The sequence below is a fragment of the Anopheles funestus genome, chromosome 3RL, assembly GCF_943734845.2.
Source record: "Anopheles funestus chromosome 3RL, idAnoFuneDA-416_04, whole genome shotgun sequence".
Taxonomy (NCBI): domain Eukaryota; kingdom Metazoa; phylum Arthropoda; class Insecta; order Diptera; family Culicidae; genus Anopheles; species Anopheles funestus.
This window is the reverse complement of record NC_064599.1, coordinates 48,625,633-48,645,614: the sequence shown is the minus strand read 5'-3', so window position 1 is coordinate 48,645,614 and position 19,982 is coordinate 48,625,633. Positions and strand designations below refer to the sequence as shown.

Sequence of the window (19,982 nt, the reverse complement as noted above, 5' to 3'; positions counted from 1 at the left end):
ATATATATGAACAAGAAACATACACCTATCTTCTAATGAACTTCATTGTATTTTATAAATGTTCGCATTTTGGTTGACTTTTTAAGTGTTTTCTTGTTTGTAAAATCTCAAGCACGAGATAATTACCATTTTTTAGCTTTTTTTAACTTTCCTTACACCTAAGAAGAATAGTTGGTTAATATGGAGGCGCCTTGACGCTCATCAACCGCCTATCGAATTTCTGTGAACAAAAAATTAAAAAATTAAATAATATCCAGATTGTTGGATACCATAAACGAATATATTATAGCTAGAGAAAATTTAAATCTAAAATTATTAGTAAACGCAGTTACAAGCACATATAGTACCGTGTATGTTTCACTCCCACCCCTGACCGCATTTAATGCTTGGCCATGTTTTTTGAGCGATTGCCACCCAAACCAGCATTACAGTTATACCAGTTTGTAAACGGCCATCAAGAAGTGAACATCGATACCAGAACGCAACTTATAATTGGTGTTCGTTTATTACAATTGCCAGTTACCAATAACAGTGTGTACCGCAGGACGGATGCTTTTGGATCAGCTCTTTCGTACGAAGCGGTCACCGACACTTACCGAAAGTCTTCGCTGCGGGCTAGCTTCGGTGGCCGACTATGAGCGACGTATGTGCGAAACGGCTGATAGCTCCGTCGTCGACTATTGTCGAGGCGGAGCGGCCAGTGAACGAACCGTCACACACAATCGCGCCGCCTTCGACCGGTTGATTATACGACCACGTTGCCTGCAACGTATTGGAGGTAGCCGTTCACTGGCAGTGACATCTTTCGGTGTTAGCTACCGTATGCCGATCGGGATTGCGCCCGTTGCACTCCAGTGTCTCGCACATCCCGAGGGTGAGAAAGCCATGGCACGGGCGGCACGAACGTACGGTGTTCCTTTTGTACTGAGCGTCCTTTCAAGCGTATCAATCGAGGAACTAGCGGAAGCTGTGCCGCGCGCACCAAAGTGGTTTCAGCTATACATTTTTAAAGATCGCGAACTAACCGAATGTCTAGTTCGGCGTGCAGAAAAATCTCGGTTTCGGGCGCTAGTAGTTTGCGTAGACACACCGGCACCAGGATTGAGTCGAACAGAACGGCGGAATCCCCTAACCTTACCAGCAAAGGTGACGTGTGCTAATTTCGTACCGAATGGAAATGGTTCAAACGGAAGCAACAAGGCAAAGTCATGCTCGGCTAGCGTGCTGGACTATGTGCGCAGTCAGCTGGATCCTAGCCTCGGATGGGACGCGATACGGTGGTTGATGAGCATTACGACGTTACCGGTCATTGTGAAGGGCATTCTTAACCGGGCCGATGCACTGATTGCCGCAGACATTGGCGTGCATGGAATGATCGTGTCGAACAGTGGAGGTCGTCAGCTTGATTATGCACCTGCAGCGGTAAATAGCATGGTCGCATTACTTGATTACTCATAACGTAGTATGAACAAAGCGACAAACATTTTAAAAATTTCTCCAAATTATTTGTTTGATATAGAAATAGATAAGGCGTTACATATCAATTATATTCCGTTGCAGATTGAGGTCCTGCCAGAGATAGTGAGTGCCGTTGGAAGCCGCGTCGAGGTTATGCTAGACAGCGGTGTTAGCCAAGGTACGGACGCTTTCAAGGCTCTAGCAATTGGTGCTCGCATGGTATTTGTCGGACGGGCTGCAGTGTATGGGCTGGCCGTAAACGGACAGCGAGGCGTTGAGGAGGTTCTGGACATACTTAAAACTGAGCTCGAGTCTACGATGCTAAATGCTGGTTGCGGTACGTTGGCGGACTTGACACCTCAGCACGTATGTCATGAGGTGCAGCTGTACTATCCTTCGGTAGCAGATCAGCTGCGAAGATCTTGGCCAGGGGAAAGCTTTCGAAGCGATCGTTATCGATCACGCGATCGTCAAAGTACCACCGAAACGTTTGACGGTGATACATTGCAAACCGTAGAACGTGATGATGTCGAGAACGTGGGTATACGAGTGGAAAATGTTTCTGAACGGGTTACGTTTCAACAAGCAACCGCTGATGGACAATCATGTCCGGAAGCAAAGCTTCTCTTACCGAAGTCATCATCGACAGTGATGGCTCCTCCATATCGAAACGTCCCTTTGCAGCTAAGTGTTCCGCGAGGAATATTCCGTTCGAACACCAACAATTTGCCGAAATGTAACGGCAATAATGCATCGGGGTGCTCTGCTGAAGGAAATGTGAAAACGGCCAGATCCGTCATTAATAGAAAGGAACTTTCATCAAGACGGTTAAAATCACATTCTATGCAAAATCTTTCTGGCGCAGAGATCGGAAATTGCATTAAGTAACCCAAGGCATAATATCGACGAATGGTATGTCACATTTATTGCTTGTAATAGATGTAATAAATAAACAATCCCATCCGGACCGACCCCCGTAGCAAGGACTGACTATCCGGCTACGTGGTACAATAAGTCCAGTAAGCCAGAAAAGGCCAGAAATGGAAAATCATTTTCCGGTGATATCTTCTCCTTTTATTCGTGGCCTGCTCACGGTCAAGAACGTCGCGAAGACATGGCCTGGTCACCACAACATGCAGCATGTTTTCCGGTGATATACAACATGCAGAAAGTCAGTTAATGACGTAAAAAACGTAATGTTAAACGATGCAACAAATAAGTCTCGATACAGTCGATCCGAATAGGTACTGCTGATGGATCTAGAAAATGAATAAAAGGTAAACGGCTAACTTACTTGAAAATATATGTACCTAGTTTGTTACGGATATAAACTTGCAAGTTCTAAGTTCCTATGAACCAACCACGTTGGAAAATAACAATGAATGAATCTTAATCTCAGACTCTTGGTGCAACTATACCTACACTATGGTTCATCTTATTCAACAAACAATCCCGGAAACAATTCAATACAAATGCTGTTTGTCCTTCCTCCCTTCCCATGGCGCCATGGTACCTCTGCTCGGAGGTAAGGTGGTAAGGTTACCAGCTTTTGCAATTCTTTCCTATTTAGTATAGTTATAGATGCTAATCGTTTTGTTGCATATGTGTTAGTGTTCTATTTAGGGCTAAGTATCCCTCTTCTGCAAATGTTTAACAGTTCCTAGGATTAGTTCACTACTCCTATATGAATCAAATTCATCAAATGCTGTACATGCTCGTATGTCTTCAGTATCCGATTGAACGTACGCCGCGATGGATAGTAACCGTATCGCTCTAGATATTCCAAACAACTATCAGCAAGACGAAGTACTACCGCTGGTAATAGGACCGATATCGTTTACAGCTGCAGCCCTTCAGCGTCACTCATCGGTGTATCTTATGGCTGCCAAGGTGGCTGAACGGTTCCGAATTCCATATATCCATACGCCAAGATCGCCTCTATCGATAAATGCATTAGATGGACATTTCGATTCAAAGATGGTGCGGTGGCTTGAGGTTTTCCCGTTCGTAGATGTTTCGATTTTACGTTCTTTGGTGAAACAAGCAGAAACGTGTGGTTTTAGTGCTTTTGTACTGTCCTTGATGGAGCCTTACGACTTAGCAACGAGCATATTTCCCGAACACTCGGATGTTCGCCGTATCCGTTTTCCTGATCTTGAAACAATGAACGCCGACGGTACATACCGATACAATAAGGTGCAATCGCTATTAGAGCAAAGACAGCGTGTAACCAATAATATTCAATCTCTTCGTTGTCTCACCGAACATTCAATCATTCTTAACATACCAATCACACAGAAAGAAATAATTTTCGAAGCTATTCGTGCAGGTGTCGATGGAGTTAGTATTATCATTGATGAATACACACCTTTTTCCAGATTTGTGAGTTCGATATAACAACCTTTCCGTCACAAAGTAATTACTAACATGTGTGCGTGTGCTTTTTATTATTTACAACAGCTTGATGCCATCCAGGCGATAAAACGCTTTTCCTCTAAAACATCTTTATATGCGGGCGGAAGTAGCTTTACGGAAGAAGAAGTTGTTAAACTTATTGAACATGGTGCAGAGCGCGTAATGATTGATCAGCCAATCTTATGGGGTATGATGATAGATGGATTTGATGGTATATCTAATGTGATTAAAATCTACAAAACCAAGTTGTTTGGCAAAGTTTGATAGTTTGGACTTTTTGCCTCATTTAAAGCGAATTGTCCTTTCGATCTTTCTAAAAAATCTTTATTTATCACTGCGTCAAAACCAAGAAGAATAAATATCTTTATACAATGTGTTCCATAAGTTCGAATACAACTTTGCATCGTTCATATCAGCAGCATGTGTGTTGTAATCCATGAGGATTAGTGCCCGTTTCCACAACAGGGCAACCGACACCCACGGAGTCAGCTAGCTGTAATTTATTGTTTGTTCACTGCGTACCATGAAGGAGTATCGTGACCTTGTATTTTAGTTTTTTAAGAGAGGTGAGCGAGCCGGTGACATATTCCGACGACTGAAATACCATCAGGTGAAGTGGAATTTCCATCAGTTTGGGACACCATGATGACGAAGGACCTGGGATTTAAACCGTGCAAGAAACATAGAGTCCAAGAGATAACGTAGGATGCATAGAAGAAGAGGTTGGACAGCGCCAAAGGGATGACAGCGTCGCCACGTAGAATACAATATTTTATTTTTTTAGCACATTTGAAATTCCATTCGAACTTATAGATCACTCTGTAAATACATCTGATTATATTTCATGGAAGGCCCAGTGGTGTAGATTAGGGTTCCCCAACAATTTTAGTACCGCGGACCACATTTTGATCGACATATGTTTATCACAGCCCACATGTGCCGTCCATTAATGAGCCCGTATTGTATGCCGCTTTTAAGGCGATTTTGTGAAAGAAAACATTAACAATAATTGTAACATGTTTTTTAGATAGAATTGAATGAGTGAAATTTCAAAATATGTGTACATCAGGTACTGCGTCTCTCGAGAACTACTATATGTTAACAGCTCAAGAAGCGTAGAATAAAGTTGTCAAATAAATTTGCTGGAAATGGCAATTAAAATGTTAAATCGATTGGGTCCCAAAAAAATGTTTCACGGACCATTTCTACTTATGCCACGGACCGCAGATTTGAGATCTCTGTGGTGTAGATGGTATCGGCACCTCTACATCATAGAACATTCCCGGAAGGGAATCAAATCTCTTCCGCACGGTATTGTTGTAAGTAGGGCTGACTATCTCGCTACGGGTAATTAAAGTGAATGAAACCCAAAAATGGCATACAAGATCTCTTGTAGTGGTTTGTAGTGATAAAAAATTATATAGGTACAAATCAATTCTCGAATAATCATTCGTAGTATCGATACTATCGAAATGGCATGTTTACTTTCGGATACTATCGGCCTATTATAGATCGATCGATGCAATAGTTATTCATGTAATCAATTTTTATTTATTTCAAGATGAATTTTGAAGAGAAGATAATCTATGTAATATATTTTAATTAAATTAGAACTCCGTCACGCTATACGCAGATGTTGAATGTTGGATTATTAAAATTACCAATTCCATCACACATTCCATATTTCAAAATCTCATCTTGTAACACGATTGCAATTGTTGCAGCACTTAGTTTAGTGCGGTTTGTCTATGCAGTTACATGCTGAATCGTTCCAACACAGTTTCTTCTCATTTTATAGGTATCTACCTTATTTCCGTTGGATTTTATCATGTGTTATTAAGCATTCGTTCGATTGTTTCACTGATACATACAAAAGTGTACGGATATTTCATTTTTTAAATTAATTCGCTCTATATGCCTCAAAGTAGCTAGTAACTCTCAAACAATGCATCAAATTACGTACATTTTAGAGGTATGTACGTACAGAACTGCAATTTTTTTTTCAATGCCATCATCATGCTTTGTGTTTTGTCATTTTCGTTGGAACAGATGGCCTTTACGGTACATGTGTTTAAGTTTACAGATCATATTTTTTAACCTATATTTGAACAGAAAGTTATGTTATAGAGATATTTAATTCTTGCTGACAATGACATTAAAATGATGTTAATGCAAAAATTGTCAACAGCACAAGTCTATAGAGCAAAACAGGTGAAATAATGTTACCATTGAATGATATATTCTTGGAAGCTTATCACAATCATTTTTTAATTAAAAATCAAGCTTAATGTATAAGCTTGAGACCAATCGCTTGCTATTACACATTTTTAGTACTTTATCCTGCACTCGCTTCGCTACTTTTCGTTTGATGACTTAAATGACTTGTCAATGTCCTAAATAGACGAAATAATTATTAATGTCACGCTACCTGCTGAATTGTTGAAGTTGAAGATCCAACTGTTTTTCCTTCAGATGACCAGTCCATAACGTAAAAATAATCGTGTTATTAGATAGCTTTAACATGATCGCATCAGTTTAGAAGACGATGAGTGATCCAACTGCAAATAAACCAACAGAAAAATTGCCATGGAATAAACAAAGTGAAAATAATAGTAAACAAAAAGAATATCATAATACTCAGTATCTCGAGGAGATGAATAGGTAAAAAAATTTTAGTTCAATGACTAATTAATGACAAACTTTTCCATATATATTTATAGAAGGATTTGATAAATATCGTTTTGCTCATTATATAATTATAAAAGATAACTCTATACAAGGACGTCCAATGACGTACATCTTAGATTTGCGTAATATATTTTGTCTATTTAAGATAAGTTATTTGCCCACAAAAAGACATAAGTTAATGCAATGAGATATACTGAAAAATTTGTCATATTCTGTAAAACATTCCGTGGTAAAATTACAATACAATAGTTGAAAATGTAACATGATACAGGTACTGAAAATATTACAATAAAAATATTTATCATACAAACTATGTGAATAAATACCTCGATACATATCATTTTTGAAATTGAGTATAAATGGCGAACTGTGATAGGCGGCTCTATCTCGAACTCGAGCGAAATATGAGCAGTTGTGTTGTGTTTGCCCTTATGCTTGAGTACGGGCATGGATTTTGGTTGCAGATTCTATAGATGTTAGATGCCAGCATCGGCGACGGCGACGTAACTTGTTATTACATATTGTAACGGTTCGAAAAGCTTGGAGAAACGACCTTTAAAACATTCCGCAGTCAAAATTTCTAACACGCATCTCGACAACTTAAGTAAAGAACAAAGGCGACCACGATGAACATCAATTACTGGATATTAATAGTCAGGGTTTGAGATGTGCTACGAGTTTTGAGAAAACAACACATTCATCCACTTTGCACTCTTAACTAATTCATCGAAAGCCTTTCATTCTGGAATACAATGATTATACATGAGGTACAGCATATACAGTAAATCCAATTACCTTCAACGGTTATGCCGGCAGGAAGTTTTGATACATAGTACAATGCTGTGGACAGTTTGTATTTTACATCAACTAGAACTTCTTAAGAATGAAAATTTACCTCGATAAATTTTGCTTCGATCCACCAAACTTAGTACAGACGTTGCATGTATGGCTACGCAACGTATTCAATGCAACAGGATAGGGACATACTGTTCTCTTTCTCATTTAGACTCGTTGTTTATCCTGCGTACGAAGAAGCATAAAGGATGTACATTCAAGGCTTCCCTTAACCCTTGCATTGGAAATATAAACAACTAGGCATCAATTACCTCGTCTGCAAGTCCTATGTCAGGTGTCCTACCAAGACCAATCATTCAAACTGCATAAGCTACAGATGCACAGTACTCTATTCTAGCGAGAGCTTGTTGATATTACAAATGCCTTGAAGTTTACTATTGAGTTAAGCAAAAGAAGAACATTAAGAATCGTGCTGTAAAATGATCTTAGGGTTGAATAAAGTAACTTTTTGTACCTTATTGTTGGCACCAAGCGGCACAAACATCATTAACGAACATTCTACAAGCATTAGCAGCACTTACCGTGACTAGCTTTACTGAACCATAATCTAACCCAGAGAGACTTACGGAACTTACCGTAAGTATCATCTGCTAATCATTTACTTTGGCAATGATAACCCATAGTTTACGGCAAACGGTAAACATGACGAATTGTAGGCTTTTAGTAACCATGTATCCTTGTCCTTTTCTAAACAAGGATTTGTAAACAAAAAATACACAATTGACTATGTGCAATAGCTTGCAATTTTTCATATGCAAAAGAAATTGTTCTTCGATTGCCCTTAAAAAAAGGGGACAAAATTGGATGACTAACAATGCTTTTAGAGGATTCATTAAATTGAGACGGGTTGTCGTTCCCATGTAATTACGTGTATAAACAGACTATAAGTGAAACGTTGATTGAATTATGAACAACTTATTTAAAAATTGCACACTACATTAATTGTTTGATTTTGATCATATAAATACCTAGAAAAGAATAAAACGCTTAAACTAGCGCTTTCTCGAATAGATCGCATCAAAAATGATAGCACACACAACACGTAATTCGCAATGTAAAAAAATAAATAAAACATTAATAGTTTAATGATACAGTCGAAACGAATGCTTACCTTACGGACTAGAAGATTTTTTACGATTGTTTAGATATCGTTTATATTGGTCTTTTAAGGACGTTTTTTTTTAATTTGTCTATTCTTAGTAGGGATACCTCATATGAAGAAAAACGACTCTGAGCGAAGAATTTCGCATCCGACTGCACAACTTCATGCTGCAAACTAACTCATGTGTTCTGATTGCATTAGGTGATCCTTTAGTAGCTACGACTACGACTACGATCACGATCTCGCTCATTACGATCTATGGGAGACAAACAATATTGAATGGTAAATGTTAGAAACATTCGCGTGGTTAAATTATGCATTGTTCTACTTTGCTTACCGCGTCTACTATGCCGATCCCGTTGGCGGTTATCATAACGATCAGAACGATCTTTATAATCTCGATGATCACGCCGATAGCGATTACGATCTCTATCTTCTCGTTTGTTACTATAACGATCGTCTCGTTCACTGCAAGGCAGTTGAATGTAAACAGATAAACATCAGAACACTAAAAACTTATAGTTCTTTCCGTGAAACATTTTCTTACCGAGATTTGCGTTCTTCTCGTTTTGGATTATCTCTTCTGCGCCGGTCATCATCCTTAGAACGGCGCTCCTCAAGATTTATTGTATTTTTCCTCCTCGCTTCATACATTTCATCAACAGCTTTTCGTAGTTTTGAGTACCTGCACAAAAAAAAATGGTTCAGTATTCACATTGCACTTCATTACACACGTTTTGGCAGGAGCCATTCCTCAATTACATACCCTAGATGTTGTTTACCCGTAAGATGGTCATCAATCCTTTGTTGTGCATCGCCAACAATGAGAAAAGCTCCACACACTTCACAAACTTCCATTTGTTTTTCCTGCGATGCTGCAATTTCCGCCGTTACAGACCATCCGTTTGATTCATGCTGTTTTAACAAAGCTTCTTTTTCCTCCTTCAATTGGTCACATTGCTCCATCAAACCCTTACCGAGGAGATACATTAAGAGTGCTGTACAACTGATTCATTAAGTTGCTAATTCGCGACACTACCTGTGCTTGCTCCACATCCCCCCGAGTCCCAGCTTCCTCAGCATCACGCACGAGTTTATTGATCCGTTCGGTTAGGGAATTTAATTGGTCCTGGTGCTTAGGGGCAGGTCTTCCGCCTTCCGTTTTGCTGTTCATAAGTAGAAGTCTTTGCTTACCTTTCACTATCTTACGATCTACTTCGTTGATCATATTGGTGCAAAATCTTAGAAAGTCCTCTTCATATTGAGTTTTCTTACGACAAGGTTTTGCCTCGTCAAACAACCGTTTCGCCTCGTCGTCGTGCAATTTGGTACATTGGCCCAAATCGGCGCGGGTATTTACAAACAGATCGTGTGGACAAAACTTAACCAAAAAGTATGGACAAAACTGAAACAAAACAGAACAGTGAAGGAAATAAATGCTTTCATACTATGTTTGCACTGTTACCTCTTCATCAGACCACGAAACTTCTTTTGCCGAAGCAGAAGGATCCAGATTACGGTTCCTTCCCATCAGTTCATCAAGTAATTGCCGAGCAACATCAACCATGATGAGTTGCTACGATAACACCAATGGACACACGGAATGATGAATCAATTAACGATTTTCTTTGCTTCAATATAGTTTCCAGTTCGCCAGCACGACGGGGCTTCAGCTAAGCTCCTATATACGAGTTAAATTGCAACAGTTTTATGAGAAACACAGAAATTAAGCGAGTCGTAATTGATGCATAATTTTTTATCCCATGAAAAGGGCTACTTTGACAGCGTCTAGGCAATGACGTTGTCAGCAGATATTTCTACATACGCAGTGTTGCCAGTCACAACGAAATGGAAATCATTGTCGAAAATATATTCGTAACGTTGAGTTTTCCGGAAGAAATGAAGAATTGTATTACAATAGGTGCCTATTACTATGTTTGTAATAAAAAGTTATGAAGACCAAACTTAGTGAACAAACTATTTTTCATTTAAAATTTTCCTACCTATATGCATTTGGACTCAGAACTGTGACCAGAACTACCGATTTATCTGTATTCCTACCGATTTTTGATAAGCCTACCGATTCACAGACGTGCACCCTGAAACTACCGATTTTTGAAGAATCCTACCGAAAATCACAGATTTTTCTTAATATTACTGAAGAAGTCATAAATGTCAAGAATGAATTGTCTACAGACAATCAAAAACTGCATATTTCGCCCGAGTTTTGTCTCTTTTTGCGCCGCTGAAAACGACAAAATTCACAAGTTCATCAAGTTCAACATTTCCATTTTCCCTGCGAACAACTCCCTCCCACCCCCCTCCCCCGATCACACGTATTAGCTGAAGAGAACATGAGCTGAACAGAATTAGGACCATACCGACAACTACCGATTAATTTTTTAGCTTTCCTACCGATAACGAGGAAAACAATCTGGTCACACTGTTTGGACTGCATTGCGTATTTTGACAGCAAGCATAATTGACATGACGACCATGCTTTCGTGTTTACCATGCGCTGTGTTCGATAAATCGGCTCGCCGCTAGAAGGAGGTCTGTTTCATTCCAATATTCGCGTTCAACAGAGAGCAGGATGAAATACGCGTCTGTAAATGCAAAGTGTCCCACGTACACGGAAAAGCACGTTATATATGTTGGAGCTCACACCGGATCATTCAAACGTAAGTTATCTTTAGATCAAATTTAACAACACAACGTGTGTTACCCATTTTTCCGTTTTGGCTTTGCGGCAGGAATCAATCTATATGGCGACGACCCATTCCATCAACAAAATCTTCAACCGATTGAGGTATTGAATAAAACATCGAAGATTACATGCATGGAATTCGGTAATGCCGAACGAACAGAGTTGCTCATCGGACGCGCGAATCGTTGTGTAAAAGTTTTCAATTGCGCAAAAGAGGAAAGCGTATCTAACTTTGAGGTTGGCACCGATGAAATAGTAGGTTTAGCGCGAAGCAATGGATGCATTGTCGTGGGATGCGCTGATGGCACAGTGCAAATTGTTAAATACCCCGAACCAGTTAAGTTCAGTGTCGGCGAAAATCTCTCCCGGTTACGCCTCTGCCCAGACGATGAGAACCTCATGGTGACTGGGGGGAAATTTTTGAAACAAATCATTAAACTGTGGGACTTGGAGACACAGAAGATTCTTTTCCAGGCAAAAAATGTTAAGAAAGTACTAGAATTAGAGCAAAAAGTTTGGGACAATGATGTCGTATTTGTAAACCGCAATCTAATCGCTGCATGCTCCCGTTACGGATACGTTCGCTTGTATGACACAAGAGGACCAACGAGACGACCGGTTCAAGATTTCACTTCATCAGACCCAGATGATCAGCTCACATTTTCATGTTTGGCATCCCACGGCGATTATCTTTATGCTGGCACGACTACGTTTGGAGCGAGAGCCTTCGATTTGCGAAAAATGAAAAATCATATTCATGTGTACAAAGGATTCACTGGTACGGTAACATCTATCCGGGTTGATCCGTCCGGAAACCATGTTTTCACGAGTTGTCTCGATCGATATGTGCGTGTTCATCATGCTCATCGAACAGCTTTAGAGTATCGTTGCTACGTGAAATCAAAGCCAACACAGTTATTGGGCATTGAATGGAAAGAACAACTGGAAATGAGTAAGCAAAATGCAGGTGAAAATACCAATGACGACATAGTTCATATACTATCTGATCAAGAAGGATCGGATGCAGAATACGATCAAATGTTTTCTAAAATGGCGACAGTCAAGTAAGCAAAAAAGCATTCAAGCCGATAAAAATATTGTTTTAAAATTATTTTCTTTTATGTACTCTTTTAGCGAACCTAAAACAACAAGGAAACGAAAGATGGCCAGCGATGGAGCAGCTTGAACGGTAGCCTTAAAAATGAAAAAAAAATCATCTTACACAAAGCAATCTGAAATAAAGCCTGAGGAAATCAACAGAGAACCTACGGTGTTTACGATATCTTTAATTACATTAGTAGTAGGTAATAGTATTTCGCTTTGACACTGTTCGCCATTAACATTGAAATGTACTTGCAAAATAGTTGATCTTAACCATTCTGTTACATACGTTCATTATTGATATAAATTTATTAACATAGGGTATAGTTTGCCATTCGAGTGAAAATCAATGCGATAACACTATTTTATTGATTTGTTTTCGGATTTTAATTTAGTTATGCATCTTAACCGATTCATTGTTCGACTTTAAAATGTACACCTTTTGGCCGACTGTATTCTTCATTTGTTTTGTAATTAGCTTACACTCTACGCTTTTTCTGATAGCTAACAAATACGTTGCTCATTCAAAACGTAAAAGTAATTTTTTTTTTTGTTGTTCTTTCGTTTTGTAACCATTGCTAGTAGCGGCCAGTCTAGCTCCTGCTAGCATTCTGCTCACTAAAAACATTTAAGCTTGTTGATGCTCGGCCAAGAACAGATTAGAAACCCAGACAGGGCGTGTTTGTTAAGCCATACTTTACTGGTCGGTAATTTAAAACAGTATTCCAATTTATGTTGCTTATGCACCATTTAAATCAATGTAAAATTATTCTACAAGACAACATTACCTTCCTGCGTTTTGCGCACTACTCGAGGAAACATGTTAGCGTCCAGTTATGTCCTCTCCTAGCAAAAGCAAATTAAACTAGAAGGAAGCTGCCCAGACGTGAAGTAAAATAAAATAAATTTTAAAGCAAATATTTCACATCTGGAACAATTCCGGAACTTTCATCCAGCGAAGAGTCACATATGAATAGAGCCAATATCCTACACGTAAATGAATGTAGCATACTTTTAACCTATTTACATGTGCGCGGAATCATTAACCAATTTTCCATACATTTCACGAAGTGTCGCACAGCGTTTGTTTCCAGGTATTGTTGAAAGGTATTTTCAATATTTGTAGCTTCGTATTGGGAACTTTGCGCTTCAAAATAGAATGTACTCGCTTTAGCGGCACAATTTCTACCTCCTCAGGAAGATCCAGTTGAGACCCAACGGCAGATGGGGGATCGTCACTTCCCGGTACTGGTTTCAAAATGGGAATGCTACCGCCCATTTGATTTTCTGCGTCTTCTACATTCGCATCGATGTATAGCTCTGTGACACGCAACAGTTCTACGGTTATGGCCCAAACTACCGTTTCCAAAGTTTGGTGTAGCTTGATTATTCCTTTCAAAACCATGCGATTCGTTGCTGCTGACTGAGACACGTATGTGGGGATGAGTAGCAGTTTTTTCACATTCGTGCAATTAGTGATATGTCGATCAAACCCCATTTTTACATCACAATTGATTAACTCTAACTGAGTTAAGGTTTTCACCCTCGATATACCGTTCAAAATGGTAAACATATCGAAATTTTCTTGGCCTTTCTCTAATCGCAGCCGTTTCAACGCCGTTAGACTGGACAACACGTTCGCCAGGTTAGTTCCCATCTCGGTACATTCGCCAAGCTCAAGTGATTCTAACAGTACGAGTGAACCCAATGCTTCGATAGAAGTAGAGCCCAGTTTGGTTATCGAGGTTAAGGAGAGGTGTTTCAAGTTTCGCAATGCAGCCAGTTGATGTAGATCGCCTTCCAATGAAATGGCTGCGGAAGATTTTAGACGCAGTTCTTCTAAACTAACACCGTGCTCAAAGTTTGTGAATTCAATGGGATCATTTTTGATTGCCAGTGCATTCACTACTCGAAGGTTTGGATTCGATCGAAGCAGGTTGCCTACAACCGTTGATGAACACCGACACAAATCGATAATTTCGATTTGGTCTGCCTGACCAATATGATCATTGAAACTTTGCCACATCTCATCGTTACTGCCAACGTTCAATACCTTGCGTAGGTCGAGATGCTTTGTACCATTTTTTCGTAGCTTGGCTATCATGCCTGCCCAATCGCTGATGTAGGAGTTCTTCATGCGTACAGTTTTCCAAAATCGTGGATGATTCCCCAGATGATTCCACATACGACACACACTGCAGGCGCGAAGTAGCTCCTAGAAAAAATCACATAGATCTTTGTCACATACATGCATCATATGAAACGCCGAAAGCAATACACTTACTTGTACTTTAAGATAATTGAAGCTCAACATCAAGCAAGTGTATCCTGCTGATACATCAGATAGAAATTTGGATGGATCACGACCGCCACCACTTTGTGTCACAGTTGAACCGCTGAGCGCGTGTGTCCCTTTTCCCGCACCCACCGTCAAAGATGTGTCGTCATCTGATGTACGATCGGTTGCAATGTTGCTTTGTTTTGTACTGCTAGAAACGCTGGTAGCATTATTGTATATTTTACGTCCATCATCGGGAGCTTTGCTATATTTGACAAATAGAAAACAAAAAATGTATCAAAAGAACGTCAGTATTTATATTACATATTGGTCTTATTGATTCTAATCCTCAGGTGTGTAGAATTCTCTTCCGATTTAATCTTCACAAATCATACGAACATTATGAAAAATGTATGAAGACAGCGTACATAATAAGAACAAAAAAAGGGTAAAATTTAAAATTTTCTCATATGAAAATCGTGAAAGGTTTTGAAAATTGTGACGTTTGGATGAGGGACTCTGGACGGGAAGTGAAAGTTTTCTGGTTTCTGCCTGAAATCGAAAAGAAGAAAGAAGAAAAAAATCTCACAGACAAAACGAACTTTTTCGGTTGTACATTTATCTGATTAAGTCTCTGGTTTCTAAACACCCGCTATTTATACATGTTGATTCGTTTACATGCGGAATGAAACAGTAGCGATAATGATTAATGAAAAAGAAATAAAACGTAAATTCACCATAATATGATTTTAACCTAATTGCGAGGTCAGCACCAATGGACCAACATTAGCAGATTATTTAGCAAGATCCCTCACCATCGCGCGAAATTTCTAATGTAGTTATGAAATGAGAAGAAACGAACAAATTCTACACCATTGTTTGACACTAATGAACGATTACTTACATTGTACCCTGAGGTAGAGGATTTGTAGGTTTGGAAGAAGATTTTTTGCTTTTCACGCTTGTTGCTTTGCCTTTTGGAACGACCACATATTCATGAGTGCCAATAACGAGAACATCTTGTGGTGGAATATCCTTTGTGGACGAGTTGCTAAATGCACAGGTGCCTTCCAAAGCATTAGCTGGGGGGGTTACTGTCTTAGGCCCGGCAGTTTGTTGTTGAGAGCGTTTCGCCTTTTCCTTAGCTGTGCTACTATTCTGTGTCGGTTTCGCTACCACTTTCGATGACAACGATCCACCATTGTTTGTGACAGCCAACGGTTTTGCGGTATTCACGTTACCGTTTCCGTTAGTATTCATGCCAAACTTTCCGAACGATTCTTTGTACGTTTGTTGATGCTGTATTTCCGCTGTCATAGAGTCTTCCATGCAGCTCTTTAAAAGCAATGGATAATTTTAATACTTTTTAACCAATCATAATTTGTGCACACGTCTTTCAATGTATCGTTGAAATTTTGCAAAATAACACTTCCACCGATAGTAAACATTGAAAGATATGTATGGTACGACTCACTAATGCGGCTACTACACGAGATCGTTTCTTGGTACCGATTTTGTATTTCATCCGTTCAATTGAGTTATATGCAACTCTTAGCCAACTTAAAAATAGCTTTTACGATTCTTCTTCAAAGCGGCGGTTTTAGTGGTTTGTGCATTATGTTTGTTTGAAATAACAAAATGCTATTTCCATAATTTCTAAATAAACATCGTTTCATCACTTGCACATAATTATAAAAAAGTAACGAATGATCGAAGAACCGTTAGAGAATATCTTATCTGATTTATAAATCGATATTTATTTTTATTGATAAGTTATTATCGTTGAATTTTTAACAGTTAAAATATGTGATGAATTGTACCTAATTACTGAATTGTATGTACTGTTTTTTTTTGTACTATCAACCGTACGAAGAAAAATGTTTCAAATATTCAATTTTTAATGCAAGGAATACCACAAAGACAGTTTTTTCTTGTTGCGTATCCCGCTAAAACCATCAATAAAGATTTTTTTTCCTATATCGAATAACAACAAAACGAATCGTGTAATATCCACACAATAGTTGGCATGTGAGACTTAAACTATTGAACGTACAACAAAACAAATAAGTTACGTCCAATTAGTGAGATCGTACTGTTAACCTAAAATTTGAAGAAAACGCATTCTCAAAAACGTACCTTGCAAGTAAATCGTCGAGCCAACGCTTCTGCTGTTGTAGCATTCACACATTCCGGATGGTACATGCAGTAGCAAACCATACACTGCAACTGCGGTATCATCCCCATCGCTGGTAGACATTGGATTGTACAAGTTTCCACCCTTTGATAGAATCCATACAGTATTTTATGTTCATCATAGACGTTTAATAATTATAAAATACATGTTTTTTTCGTATATAAGGACAATGATGGTAGACCACACCAGAATCGTCAAGTTTTCAAAAAAAAAAGATCATAAGATCAAGATACACGGTACAAAAGAAAGGGACACAATTATAAATTATGCTGGGCAATAAGATGGACGTATGAAATAGGAAGATTTTTCTACACTACCAACAATTGCTATGTTTTTTTTAATTAATTTGGCTATGTCGTAACCAATTAATATCAATCCTAGATTGGATACTACGGCAAATGATGAAATGTTATTTTGAACGTTTATGTTCAAAATTGAACAAGTTTAACAACATCCTTTGCGATAGTATCCATAATCTAGATAATTTGTATAAATAGATAACTTTAGTCATACTTACTTATTTTTTCCAGTTGATTTAGTCTGTTTCCCTAAAATACTACTGTTTTCATTTGTTTTGGGTGTTCCTGTTGCTGTGTGTGCATTGCTGCGTTGTCCACTCGCCGAAACTAGTAAACTTGCACCAGTTGCATTAACTTTCGATGATATATGAGTGTTCAATTGGGAAGATTTCGATAGTGGCGTTTGACCGTGTGTAGTAGCTCGGGCATTGTATGAAGGTAAAGGAGGGCTTGCTCCTTTCGGCATTTTGGGCTTTGGAACCCGTTTCCCAAGATCACCTGAAGTATCCATAGTCGTGGACCGCTTGGGAACATTACTATAAGATTTCGCGCTCCTGAAAGTGTGAAATCAAATGTTAGAGAAATTACGGATGATTGGAATCACGTTTTAATTCGTGTAATGTTATTATGTAACTTAAAAGATTTCATCGGATACTAACTCATATTTTGATTGGGTAGTATCTCCATTTAAATGTTATTCAAGAGTAAGCACAAAAAAATATTTAAGCTAAAAAAAAACTATCGTATTTACAAGCCTTTCTTCGGAGTAAAACAAACGAGTATGCGATACGCGTTGGCATTTCGTAAATATCCGCGAAAATGGAACATTTTTTCGGTATACCGATCGCCAATTTTTAACAAAGTTTTCGACCATGTTGAGCGTGTATCTTTCTTAATGAAAATTGGTATAAACAGGACAACTTACCTTATCGTTTCTTCTTCTGGTGTTCCTCCAACAGGTTCTTTTACGAACGTAAAATTATCCATCGTGAGATCGTCGTGCAAGGATGACACGATATCATTACGGGTGCGCAATTTCTTGCCATTGGGTGTAATGTAATACACTTCGCCCTTATCCTTACTGCCTTCCATGTTGGCTCGATACACCTAAAATTATAGTTTGCCAATTTTTTTTTTATTATTTTCCAGCTGCTGTAATCGAATGAAACAATGAGCGCTTACCAGTTCTCGCTTCCAGCCATATTTAAACGGCACCTTATAGATTTCATCTTGCGTGTTTACTGGTACGTTCACTTTCCTCTTCACCAAACTTTTGTTACTTTCACCGAGAGCAGTTCCGCTCACAATGTCCATATCTTCCTGAAAGGTTACAACCACATAACGTATGTAGTACCGGATGTTGTTGGTCCTGTTTTTGCATTATTACCTGCTTCAAACTATTGTGCATCTCGGAAACACTATCGTCCTCGACAAGTTTATTGTTTTTCGTCAGTTTTTTCTCCACGGCTGTCAACATTGCCTCATACATACTGTCTATAGTTCGCGGAGAATTTATAGTACCTGTAACAATAGTGTGGGAAAATCGTGGTTAGAAAAGAGGGATTGTACATAAACATTATGTAATTAAACGGATGTAAACCTTCTTTTGGAATATTTGGCTAATTCCTCGCATTATAACACCGAATAATTACTTATGGCTGAGCTTAAATACACGTAAACAATGGCTGCATTGATAAAACTTAAATAATCCATGAATATGCTCTGTCAGTCTCTGTAGATAAAGCCTCTTGTCAGTACAGTTCAAAATAGAATCGTACGAATATGGGACAGCGAAATTAAAAATGTTTTGCAAAAATACTGTAAGCGTACGTGTGCCAGTCAGGGAAAGAGAAAAAAAACAATCGATTACCGTTTTCACTGCTTGCGGCATCCTCCTCGAAACCAGCAAAGTCGTCCTCATCACTCTCACGCATTAGCTCGCTGTATCTACGTTTACCGCCAACATTCGGACGCACATCCATGCTAACACTCTCTTCCTCTTCCTCTTCATCCGGTTCCTGCTGGTTGGGTTGCAGCATTCCACCGGCTAGTGTCTCGCGTTGTTGCAATCCTTGTTGATTAGCCATCTTACTCTTTCTTCTTCACAGATTGCTTGATACGTTTAGCAATCACTCTTCAAACGATTAACGTTCACCGATGTTTTACGTCCGTAGATCAAGCAAAAAAAAACCTAGTTTTCACAAGATACACGGAAATTTCCTCACGAAACTGGCAACACGTTTTAATCGATGATGTGTTCAAGCATACACATTACTGCGAATGTTACTCTCAGATCGAACACTGTTAAAACTGAGATCCACCTTGATAGCAAACATAAACGAAGTACTTGCGATTAACAAAGATAACACTTATAAAACCCGTCTGTTAATCGTGCTGAAGCCTGTTGCACTTATTTCAATACACAAACACCGGTTGACGCTAAAATTCGTAATATAATGACGCGTGGGTTTGCCTAAACTTCGAACACTTGTAGTTCGAGTTAGGCGGTTTGTTTCTCTTGCAAGCCCGAACGCAACACCCGCTGATGCAGAAAGTGAGGTTAATTTTTCCAATCCCGATATCGTTTTCTCCAAATGAGTTCTACCAAACGGACGCTTCCGAGCGAGGAATTCCTTTCACAGTCTTGATTTCAACATGATCAACAATCTTTCACTATGGGGGTGACAAATCGGAATGAAATTCTGCTGGAAAGACAAAAGAACCTTTCGATTTTGCGTTCCAAATTGTATCGCGTATCTTTTGGTTGCACACGAGATGTTTGCAAAGTTCAACTGTCAATCTAGCTACGACGCGATGTTTGACAGCAAAATGTTGTGAAGCACAGCGTGCGCTTGGCTCCGAAATAGCGGCAATATAATTGCGAC

General features: G+C 39.0%; 4 protein-coding genes across 9 annotated transcripts; 2 read left to right on the top strand and 2 right to left on the bottom strand.

Annotated features, from left to right (window-relative positions):
* Positions 1-109: 109 nt before the first annotated feature.
* On the top strand, positions 110-5,275 carry LOC125769967 (uncharacterized). Of its 2 annotated transcripts, XR_007419122.1 has the most exons (3): positions 110-1,422; positions 1,561-3,840; positions 3,919-5,275. XR_007419122.1 is itself a non-coding variant. In XM_049439065.1 (2 exons), exons 1-2 carry the CDS (start codon positions 550-552, stop codon positions 2,344-2,346), a joined length of 1,659 nt encoding a protein of 552 aa, XP_049295022.1. In that variant the 5' UTR covers positions 110-549; the 3' UTR covers positions 2,347-5,275. The 2 variants fall into 2 exon arrangements, 1 of the variants encoding a protein (XP_049295022.1); XM_049439065.1 differs by having other exon boundaries at positions 1,561-5,275.
* A 126-nt stretch (positions 5,276-5,401) lies between these two features.
* LOC125769972 (luc7-like protein 3) lies at positions 5,402-10,309 on the bottom strand. 4 transcript variants are annotated; one of them, XM_049439083.1, is made up of 9 exons: positions 9,984-10,309; positions 9,558-9,923; positions 9,285-9,490; positions 9,066-9,203; positions 8,856-8,986; positions 8,528-8,774; positions 7,668-7,790; positions 7,457-7,581; positions 5,402-6,431 (listed from the first exon to the last, which is right to left on the bottom strand). In XM_049439083.1, exons 1-6 carry the CDS (start codon positions 10,083-10,085, stop codon positions 8,728-8,730), a joined length of 990 nt encoding a protein of 329 aa, XP_049295040.1. In that variant the 5' UTR covers positions 10,086-10,309; the 3' UTR covers positions 5,402-6,431; positions 7,457-7,581; positions 7,668-7,790; positions 8,528-8,727. The 4 variants fall into 4 exon arrangements, with proteins under 4 accessions (XP_049295040.1, XP_049295038.1, XP_049295039.1 ...); XM_049439081.1 differs by having other exon boundaries at positions 7,457-7,790; XM_049439082.1 differs by lacking the exons at positions 7,457-7,581; positions 7,668-7,790.
* Positions 10,310-10,991: 682 nt separating this feature from the next.
* LOC125769969 (WD repeat-containing protein 74) lies at positions 10,992-12,489 on the top strand. The gene is made up of 3 exons (XM_049439067.1): positions 10,992-11,199; positions 11,272-12,289; positions 12,360-12,489. The coding sequence occupies exons 1-3, from the start codon at positions 11,112-11,114 to the stop codon at positions 12,409-12,411; spliced, it is 1,158 nt and encodes a 385-aa protein (XP_049295024.1). The 5' UTR covers positions 10,992-11,111; the 3' UTR covers positions 12,412-12,489.
* A 159-nt stretch (positions 12,490-12,648) lies between these two features.
* Positions 12,649-19,916, bottom strand: LOC125769963 (uncharacterized). 2 transcript variants are annotated; one of them, XM_049439054.1, is made up of 9 exons: positions 18,968-19,916; positions 18,485-18,618; positions 18,280-18,417; positions 18,023-18,204; positions 17,316-17,651; positions 16,741-16,882; positions 15,509-15,939; positions 14,611-14,869; positions 12,649-14,541 (listed from the first exon to the last, which is right to left on the bottom strand). In XM_049439054.1, exons 1-9 carry the CDS (start codon positions 19,182-19,184, stop codon positions 13,390-13,392), a joined length of 2,991 nt encoding a protein of 996 aa, XP_049295011.1. In that variant the 5' UTR covers positions 19,185-19,916; the 3' UTR covers positions 12,649-13,389. The 2 variants fall into 2 exon arrangements, with proteins under 2 accessions (XP_049295011.1, XP_049295012.1); XM_049439055.1 differs by lacking the exons at positions 15,509-15,939; positions 16,741-16,882 and having other exon boundaries at positions 18,968-19,915.
* Between the last annotated feature and the right edge of the window lie 66 nt (positions 19,917-19,982).

Bases quoted from the DNA above. Each gene is read 5' to 3' on its own strand.
- LOC125769963 (XM_049439054.1), bottom strand. From the start codon at position 19,184: ATGGCTAATCAACAAGGATTGCAACAACGCGAGACACTAGCCGGTGGA. The intron at 18,418-18,484 runs GTAATAATGCAA...GTAACCTTTCAG, and splicing joins TGCACAATAGTTTGAAGCAG to GAAGATATGGACATTGTGAG. The intron at 14,870-15,508 runs GTAAGTAATCGT...TGTCAAATATAG, and splicing joins CCTCTACCTCAGGGTACAAT to CAAAGCTCCCGATGATGGAC.
- LOC125769972 (XM_049439081.1), bottom strand. From the start codon at position 10,085: ATGGTTGATGTTGCTCGGCAATTACTTGATGAACTGATGGGAAGGAAC. The intron at 9,491-9,557 runs GTAGTGTCGCGA...CTCCTCGGTAAG, and splicing joins GGGATGTGGAGCAAGCACAG to GGTTTGATGGAGCAATGTGA. The intron at 9,204-9,284 runs GTATGTAATTGA...TTTTTTGTGCAG, and splicing joins ACGGGTAAACAACATCTAGG to GTACTCAAAACTACGAAAAG.
- LOC125769967 (XM_049439065.1), top strand. From the start codon at position 550: ATGCTTTTGGATCAGCTCTTTCGTACGAAGCGGTCACCGACACTTACC. The intron at 1,423-1,560 runs GTAAATAGCATG...ATTCCGTTGCAG, and splicing joins TTGATTATGCACCTGCAGCG to ATTGAGGTCCTGCCAGAGAT.
- LOC125769969 (XM_049439067.1), top strand. From the start codon at position 11,112: ATGAAATACGCGTCTGTAAATGCAAAGTGTCCCACGTACACGGAAAAG. The intron at 11,200-11,271 runs GTAAGTTATCTT...GCTTTGCGGCAG, and splicing joins TCACACCGGATCATTCAAAC to GAATCAATCTATATGGCGAC. The intron at 12,290-12,359 runs GTAAGCAAAAAA...GTACTCTTTTAG, and splicing joins TCTAAAATGGCGACAGTCAA to CGAACCTAAAACAACAAGGA.